This window comes from Dendrobates tinctorius, unplaced genomic scaffold, assembly GCF_039654945.1.
Source record: "Dendrobates tinctorius isolate UK_male_01 unplaced genomic scaffold, ASM3965494v1 ptg000155l, whole genome shotgun sequence".
NCBI classification, from domain to species: domain Eukaryota; kingdom Metazoa; phylum Chordata; class Amphibia; order Anura; family Dendrobatidae; genus Dendrobates; species Dendrobates tinctorius.
In genome coordinates this window covers 3,575,936-3,586,039 of record NW_027361822.1, presented here as the reverse complement: position 1 = coordinate 3,586,039, position 10,104 = coordinate 3,575,936, and the positions used below count along the sequence as shown (strand labels likewise).

The following is a 10,104-nucleotide window of genomic DNA, read 5'->3' as shown; positions in this document are numbered from 1 at the left end:
GCCGCTTTGAAGACGAAAGGTTGCCACACCAAATATCGATTTACTTTACATTTCATGGTCGTTCATTCGCTTTATTTTTAGCAATTAATATAATACAATTAAAAATTCTATTTTTGTAAACATTCTTACTGTGCAGCATTTTTACCACAACTGCCAAAAACGTTTGCAAGTCCTCTAAGGCTACATTGTTGCGTGTTTGACGCTGCGTGTCTTTGTTGCATTCAAAAAACAGAGTTTTACAGTTCTAGCAAAGTGGATGGGATTTATAGAAATCTCATGCCCACCGTGCTTATTTGTAATGCTGCATAAACTGACCTGTGGTGCATTTTTCATATCCGCAGCATGTCAATTTCTTTTGCGAGTATACTGAGCTTTCTGTGCTGAATTTCCCCACAGACTTGCATTAATTGCGGAAATTATGCAGGTAAAAAACGCACATGCATTTTTAGTGTATTTCCGCTGAGACAACGCCTCAAAAACACATGTAGTCTGCACCTAAATACGTCAAGAAAATTTTGTCAAAAGTCAAATACCTAAAAGTATCAAAACAAAGCAGCTTTATTTAAACATGACATACCAATAAGACAAAACTCAGAGATAAAAATATATGTTAAGAAATGCACTTAAAACGCAAAAAAAAAAATCACAAGTAACCTACTTGAAATAAAAGGGGCAGAAAGGGTGCAGAAATTCTGCAATATCAAAACGCACCAAAAGCTCATGATGGGAACGTAGCCCTAATGTTAATTTTGCATACATTGTTCATGTATAGGTGTATCATTTATAAACGAATTGCTCTTAAATAACAAATAATCATTAATATTTAAATACTTTTACTAAGCATAATCTATTAGTCAAAATTGTTTTCTCTTTTAGCCATGTGACTTTTCTTCAGAATAACTTGCAAAGCAATACAACTATAATAAGAATTTGGCTACTTCCTTGTGTGTTTTTTATGATGTCTAACAAGATCTAATTTCTTATGAAAACCTTTTCCACATTCTGAACATAGAATCATAGAATCATAGAATCGTAGAGTTGGAAGGGACCTCCTGGGCCATCTGGTCCAACCCCCTGCTCAAAGCAGGATTCGCTAAATCATCCCAGTTAGATGTCTGTCCAGCCTCTGTTTGAAGACTTCCATTGAAGGAGAACTCACCACTTCTCGTGGCAGCCTGTTCCACTCATTGATCACTCTAACTGTCAAAAAGTTTTTTCTAATATCTAATCTGTGTCTCCTCCCATTCAGCTTCATCCCATTGCTTCTAGTCTTTCCTTGTGCAAATGAGAATAAAGTTGATCCTTCTACAATGTGACAGCCCTTTAGATATTTGTAGACAGCTATTAAGTCTCCTCTCAGTCTTCTCTTTTGCAAACTAAACATTCCCAAATCCTGCAACCTTTCCTCATAAGACAGGGTTTGCAGACCGGTCACCATTCTGGTCGCTCTTTTCTGAACTTGCTCCAGTTTGTTGATGTCTTTTTTAAAATGTGGTGCCCAAAATTGGACACAATATTCCAGATGAGGTCTGACCAAAGAGGAGTAGAGGGAAATAATTACTTCACGTGATCTAGACTGTATGCTTCTGTTAATACATCCTAGAATTGCATTTGCCTTTTTTGCTGCTGCATCACACTGTTGACTCATATTCAGTCTGTGATCTATTAGTATACCCAAGTCTTTTTCACATGTGCTGTCACTTAGCCCTATTCCTCCCATTCTATATATGCTTTTTTCATTTTTATTGCCCAGATGTAGTACTTTGCATTTCTCCCTGTTAAAAACCATTCTGTTAGTTGCTGCCCACTTCTCCAGTTTATTTAAATCTTTTTGAATCCTCTCTCTCTCTTCTCTAGTATTAGCTATCCCTCCTAGCTTTGTGTCATCAGCAAATTTAATCAGTTTACCCTCAATTCCTTCATCTAAATCGTTGATAAAGATGTTGAACAATACAGGGCCCAGGACAGAGCCCTGTGGTACCCCACTTGAGACATTCTTCCAACTGGATGTGCAGTCATTTACGACCACTCTTTGGGTCCGATCACTAAGCCAGTTATGAATCCACCTAACAGTTGCCTTGTCCATTCCATACTTAGTCATTTTTTCAATAAGGATTGTATGAGAGACTTTGTCAAATGCTTTGCTGAAGTCAAGATATACTATATCTACAGCATTTCCTTGATCCACCCAATCAGTAATACCATCATAAAAGGAAATTAAATTAGTCTGACATGACTTATTAGTTACAAACCCATGCTGACTCTGTTTAATCACTTCATTCTTATCCAGGTATTGACATACATGTTGTTTAATAATTTGTTCAAAGATCTTTCCTGGTATAGAAGTCAGACTCACCGGCCTATAGTTGCCTGGGTCCACCTTCTTCCCCTTTTTGAAGATAGGAACAACATTTGCTCTTCTCCAGTCTTCTGGCACTTCTCCTGTTCTCCAAGAATTTTCAAAGATTATGGAGAGGGGTTCAAAAATTTCTTCTGCTATCTCCTTCAGTACTCTGGGGTGTAATTCATCTGGACCTGGAGACTTGAATACATTTAGGTTAGCTAAGTGTTTCCTCACTATCTTTCTGTTTATAGATATCCTGGATTCTTCTATTCCCTTAATAGGACAGTGAATAACAGTTGATGTTACATTTCCTTTCTGAGAGAAAACAGATGCAAAATAGGAATTTAAAAGTTCAGCCTTCTCAACATCCTGTCTTACCATTTCATCATTTTCATCCTGTAAAAATCCTATAGCATCTTTGACTTTTCTTTTACTTTTGACATGGGTATGGCTTCTCCCCTGTGTGAATTCTCTGATGTCTAACAAGATCTGACATTCTCATAAAACCTTTTCCACATTCTGAACATGAAAATGGTTTCTCCCCTGTGTGAATTCTCAGATGTGTATCAAGTAGTGATTTTTTAACAAAACTTTTCCCACACTCTGAACATGAAAATGCAGTTTTCACCGTGTGAATTATCTGATGTGTCACAAGTCTGCGTTTCACATTAAAACCTTTTCCACATTCTAAACATTGATATAGCTTCACCCCTGTGTGAATTCTCTGATGACTGACAAGTTCTGATTTACTGCTAAAACATTTACAACATTCGGAACATGAAAATGGCTTCTCTCCTGTGTGAATTCTCTGATGGGTAACAAGTTTTGATCTCCTTTTAAAACATTTACAACATTCGGAACATGAAAATGGATTCTCCCCTGTGTGTGTTCTCTGATGTCTAATAAGATCTGAATTCTTAACAAAACCTTTTCCACATTCTGAACATGAAAATGGTTTCTCCCCTGTGTGAATCTTCAGATGTTGCACAAGATGTGATTTCTGAAAAAAACATTTCCCACATTCGTAACATGAAAAAGGTCTCTCCCCTGTGTGAATTCTCAGATGTGTATCAAGATTAGATTTCTTAACAAAACTTTTCCCACACTCTGAACATAAAAATGCTGTTTTCTCTGTGTGAATTCTCAGATGTGCAACAAGATCTGATTTCCTGCTAAAACATTTACAACATTCTGAACATGAAAATGGCTTCTCCCCTGTGTGAATTCTCTGATGTGTAACAAGTTCTGATGGGCTGTTAAAACATTTGCAACATTCTGAACATGAAAATGTCTTCTCCCCTGTGTGTGTTCTCTGATGTCTAATAAGATCTGAATTCTTGACAAAACTTTTTCCACATTCTGAACATGAAAATGGTTTCTCTCCTGTGTGAATCTTCAGATGTTGCACAAGATGTGATTTCTGAAAAAAACATTTCCCACATTCGGAGCATGAAAATGGTTTCTCCCCTTTATGAACCTTCAGATGTTGTGCAAGATTTGATTTCTGAGCAAAATTTTTCCCACATACTGACCATGTTAATGGCTCCACCACTACATGAGTGTTCATATGTTCAACAGATATTCCTTGACTTTTCTTTTCCACATTGGTTGTTGATGAAGCAGAAGAAAGGATCCACTGAAAAGAATCAGATGCTAAATCGTGAAGGGCTTGAGGTGTATTTAGGATAATGGAATGTTCTTGACGATTATCTGTTATGATACTATGACCATTTGCTGCAAAATCTAAAAACATCAGATTTCCCTCTGAGCTTCTGGAATTGTTATCTGCCAAGAGTAAAAGTGAGTGTTATATTTAAATAAAAGTGCATTGAAACTAAATTATTATTTATATTCTAGACTTCTCAACATTGAAATTACAACACCAAGAAGGAAAAGGCCTGGAATTCTGAAAATTGTCAGTTCATAGAATCATAGAATCGTAGAGTTGGAAGGGACCTCCTGGGCCATCTGGTCCAACCCCCTGCTCAAAGCAGGATTCGCTAAATCACCCCAGAGAGATATCTGTCCAGCCTCTGTTTGAAGACTTCTATTGAAGGAGAACTTACCACCTCTTGTGGCAGCCTGTTCCACTCATTGATCACTGTCAAAAATTTTTTTCTAATATCTAATCTGTGTCTCCTCTGAATATCTCCATAGATATGTTAATAGTATGCAATTGAAGAAAAAACGAAAACAAAATTTTCAAAACAGCTTGTTTGTTTAGGCTCGTGTATGAGGGCTATGCACAGAAAAACATGCAGTTACTCACCTTGGCTGCTATCAATAAGGATTAACCCCTTAGCGACCTATGACATATAGGTACATGATAGATTGCCTCCCCCTGTTTGATGACCCATGTCAGCTGATTTTATTGTGCCCCTAACAGCAACGAGTGGAATCTCGATTCACCCTCGGCTGTTAATATGTTAAAGGGAATCTGTCACCCCATTTTTGGCCAATGAGCTGCGGCCACAGACATCAGGGGCTTATCTACATCATTCTGTAATGCTCTAGATAAGCCCCTGATGTAACCTGAAAGATAAGAAAAACCAGTTAGATTATACTCACACCGGGTTCCGGTCCGGTCCGATGGGTGTCCCGATCCGGTCCGGCGCCTCCCATCTTCTAGCGATTACGTCCTCCTTCTTACTTCTGACACGGCTCCTGCGCAGGCGTACTTTATCTGCCCTGTTGACAGCAGAGTAAAGTACTGCAGTGCTCAGGCGCCGGACCTCTCTGACCTTTCCCGGCTGGTTAACAAAAATATGGGGGAACCCACGCCAGGGTTTTCTTTTAATTTATTTACAATGCAGGAGTCGGCTGATGAATACACTCTTCAGCCACTCCTGCTCTCAATTAATAGCGGCAGCAGGCAACGGCTGATGGGAGCAGTAGTCTTATCAGCTGACACCAGTGACCGGAGGTAAATGTTACACCTCCGATCACAGCTGAGCGCTCACGCTATCTTTTGACTCACCGGTGATGATTTTACCGCTGAACAGAAGTGATGTTTGCTGTGCTGTCATGCACATGACAGCGTGGAAAACACTGGATGTTCGGGCCCCCTATTCAAGTGATTAGGGCCCGGGTACTGTTCTGGTACCCGAACTGTTTCTAACTGTTCCGCCGAACACACCGGACCCAAACATTCAGGTGTCCGCTCATCTCTAGTTGTCTCCCATCAAGAATATCTACAACGCCTTTGGTTGGCAATTGCACAGGAAGCTGATCGCAGTGGACCTTGATGATTTTCCCAAAAGCATTTAGTGGTAGAACATTCCTTAGACAACTATTAGTAACCTCATTGATAACAGACAAGGTATGTAAGTTCATGTTTCATTTCGCCTGTCATCCATTGTTTTCAGTACACTGCGGGATAGGATGTGGATTTTTTTCCGCGCTGCGTGAATGGTAAAATTCCAAGTTATAGTAGAAGTTCAATAGTGGTTTACTCGATGCGTTTCAGGGTGAAAACCACCCCTTCCTCAGGAAATACCACATATAACTTACACAGGTGCTAACAGTACATTGTTTAAATACATCCAAGAATCCAAAAAACAGGCGCCAAACAGTCAGATGACATATGTCAAAGTTCAAAGTCAGTAAATGGTTAATAGAACATTGTTTTCAGAAAAATCACATAAACCTTTTGGAAAAAACATTCTAATATCTTGTCTATATCAATTTACAGGCTGACAAATGAAAAATAAAAATTATTTCAAGAGAGAAAAAAAGGAAGAAGAAACAGAACATATAGCGCGAACTTCAAAAAACAAGTTCTCATGTTATGGGAGTCAACTCCTCTATCACTTAGACCAGGGGTCTCCAACCTGTAGCTCTGGAGCCACATGTGGCTCGCGGTCCCATGAATTGTGGCTCGCGACTGTCTGCCAGCTTGGTGCATTAGGTCCAGGTCTAGCAAACAGGTATGAAGAGAACATCTCAAAATGGTGAAATTTGTGAGTAGCCCTGCACAGAAGTGAAGAACTGGAGGCACATTTACTGGTCTTAGGGGTTTAGAGATGTTTTAGGTATGGTACGTTGGAGAATGGTACTACGTGTTAGATGAGGTGCTCAAAGCTGGATATGATAGTGTGTTGGGAGTCCTTGATGGGAGAATAATGAATGGGGGGATTATGGGAACCCCTGGGTCTCAGTGTACTGCTTTGGAGTGATTTCTGTGGAGAAGCTTTGGTTATCATTATACCTGTAATGGGGGATTTGGTTGACACTACTTTGAAGGGGGTGGGAGCTAGATGTGGCTCGCGCCCCTCTCTCAGTGCTGAATGTGGCTCGTGACCCTCTCTCAGTGCTGAATGTGGCTCTCAAGGTCAGAAAGGTTGGGGACCACTGCTTTAGACCATTAGACTGCAATGAAATCCACCTTCACTTTTCCAAGAAGAGTGTTAAATCATCTGCTATAATAAATATTTAGAAGAAAATATCTTTTTTAATTAAAATGTGTCACTTTTTTATATGAAATATATATATTTGTCTCGATTATTTGTATTTAAATCGATAATAAAAATTGTTTAAAGAAGAAAACGTAAAATTGAACTTTTAGACGGTGCGGTATCTGACCTGTAGATACACAGTGCTCCAAGAATTAACACACACCGCTACAAGATCAGATCTTAATGAAAGGATGTAGTGTCTTCAGGATTAGAGGATTGTCTTCCTGCAGTGTACTGTACTGTCTGGTCGGTGACCGACCTGTGGTTCTGTGGCAGCCTATCCTCACTACACTTGCTTTGACCACCATTAGGAGGCATAACCCAGGTAAACAGTTCTTTTAAAAAACTGCTGCTTTATTGTTGGATAAGACCCTATTTGCGCTTTGTGTCTCCCTTGCCTATATACTAGATAGTCCATTGTTTTCAGTTACATGATCAGCGAAAAATCATAATGGGGAGTGCATGGCAGGGCCAGTAGGTGGTGTCTGTTTTATACAGTCTCTGACAGCTACATGCAATCTACCAAAGGGCAAGACACATGTAATGAGAAATACGGTCATGTACAAACCATGACTTTGGAGCAAGAGTATAGATTTGTAGTCGTAGCCAAGTTTTGACATTTGCACAATTTTGGTTTTCACAGAGTTTGCTGCTTCTGTGTTTTTTGATCTCGTTATGGTTACTAAAGTACATTGATCAGCATTTCCAAACTATTTAATGTTTTAATAATTACATCAAGTTTATGCAAAAGCTCAGGATTCATAGTGTTGACCCTTATATTTCCAGTATTCAGCATTTTTCCCTGGCAGCTGGATATCAGGTTGTAGGCCAAATCCTGACTGATGACGACCCGTTCTTATGTAATCAGTGCTTTGTGTTCACCACAATTTCCTTGTTTTTGGTTGTCCACCCGCTTTTGTGGATTGACCACAGGTTTTCAATGGGATTGTGATCATGGGAGTTTCCTTGTCCTGGATGGTTGGAAGAAGTTGCTCTTGAAGGATGTTTAGATCCAATGCTTTATTCATGGTTATATTCTAAGATAAAATTTTGCGAGCGACCCCTCCATGAATGAAGAGCAATAACACACAAGCATGGTTTCAGGATGCGTTACCGTTGGAATGACGTTTTTTCATGACATATTGTACTTCATGCTAGTGGTAACATTTCTTCGATATAACCTGTGTTTATTTATGAAAAAAATGGAAATATGGCAAAAATGTTTAAAATTTTGCAATTTTCAAAATTTAATTTTTATGCCCTTAAAATCAGAGATATGTCACAAAAAATATTTAATAAATAACATTTCCCACATGTCAACTTTACATCAGCACAATTTTGGAACCAAAATTTTTTTTTTGTTAGGAAGTTATAAGGGTTGAAAGTTGACCAGTGATTTCTCATTTTTACAACAAAATTTACAAAATCATTTTTTCAGGGACCACCTCACATTTGAAGTCACTTTGAGGGGTCTATATGGCAGAAAATACCCAAAAGTGACACCATTCTAAAAACTGCACCCCTCAAGGTGTTCAAAACAACATTCAAGACGTTTATTAACCCTTTAGGTACTTCACAAGAATTGAAGCAATGTGGAAGGAAAAAATGAACATTTAACTTTTTTCCCCAAAATTTATCTTCGGACACAATTTTTTTTTATTTTGTCAAGGGTTTCAGGAGAAAATGAACCAAAATATTTGTTGTGCAATTTCTCCTGAGTATACTGATACCCAATGTGTGGAGGAAGACCAATCTTTAGGCACACGGCAGTGCTCAGAAGGGAAGGAGCATCATTTGAGATTTTGAATGTCAAATTGGCTGGAATCGAGAGCGGACGCCATGCCGCGTTTGGAAAGCCCCTGATGTACCTAAACAGTGGAAACCCCACGTAAGTAACCCCATTTTGGAAACAAGACGCTCCAAGAAACTTAAAAGATGAAGAAGAACAGCATCTCATCCGGGTGAAAATTATATAAACATTTATTGTGCCATGACAAAATGCAACGTTTCGACCATCACATGGTCTTTATCAAGCATAGTATACAGCAAGATATGGCAGCCTTAAATAGGCCAATGTGGCCAATCAGTAACAGGTATCCGCCCACATTATATGAAATAGCATAAAACAATACAAATAAAACATATAAATTACATTATACATACATAATGATATAGTGCACATACAGTCATAAAACATTAAACAAAAATTGTACAACATACTAACACATGGTGATAATAAATAAATAAACGGCAACCAAAGGGATGTTTGCATTCCTATATCGCCTAGCAACCCCCCACCAATGAGCAACATTCATACATAAGGTGTCAACAACCAGCCACCTCAACCAATGATTATAATTCTATATCAGGCGCCAAAAAACGATAGCCTATCAAAATTATCAGCACAGACCTGAGAGCTGAACTTCCCTTCATTGGCATTCCATGTCATCACCCTCATAGCTATCGAGTGACGTCACCCGCTGTCGCATAGGAAATGATACAGTTCACTCCCGCGATACCGCAGCAGGGGATCGCGCATGCGCAACGGAGCTCCATAATACCAGATGGTCTGTACTCAGGGCGCCCACAATCCACTGCAAGCGGTCACGTGACAAGTCACCTGATCACACCTCCACCAACCACATCATAGAGCGGTCACATGGAGAGATCACATGACCGCACTCACCAAATTTCAAACATATGCATCCACATATAAAAAGAAATTATATCAAACGGGTTCATAACGATTCAAACGGGCATTCAACATACCTACTAAATAACTAATGAGGGAACCAATATATAAGAGACCCAAAACGGTATAAATATATAGTCAGTCAGGTTACCAAAATACTGGCCACAACATAGTTGTAAACAGGAAGGGACTAATAACCCCCACCTTCTAATACCGTCAATCAGTATTCCAAAAAATAAGCGGAAACCAATATTGACTCCTATGGTAACATGACCATAGCCACATGTATATATTGGTACATGACTCTCATAAAAGAGAACCTTATAAAGGCCAATATAATGATGTCCACAAAAGGAAAGTTCAGCTACCGTAATCCAATGGTCTAAAACCTCAATCTATCATATATTTATACTCACAAAAAGTATATTAGATTATCAGGGACCTATATAAAAAATATAAACAAAGTAACAATAGAAAAAAGAAATAACTTTATTATAACACCACAGTGTACAGACAAGAGGGCACGGGGAATGAACCAAAAAAACATATATGTCGATTCAATCACAATCCACAGAATTTCAGGACAATTCAGTCCCCATGTCCCCCGGTCACAT

The 10,104-nt window shown here is 38.9% G+C and overlaps 1 protein-coding gene across 1 annotated transcript in view; it reads right to left on the bottom strand.

The window, feature by feature from the left end:
• Positions 1-1,681: 1,681 nt before the first annotated feature.
• LOC141050967 (uncharacterized) overlaps positions 1,682-10,104 on the bottom strand; it is a 70,256-nt gene continuing 61,833 nt past the window's right edge. Inside the window, exon 7 of the mRNA XM_073547726.1 lies at positions 1,682-4,129. Within this exon, the coding sequence (XP_073403827.1) occupies positions 2,775-4,129 (1,355 nt within the window). The 3' untranslated portion in view covers positions 1,682-2,774. The remainder of the gene's footprint in view (positions 4,130-10,104) is intronic.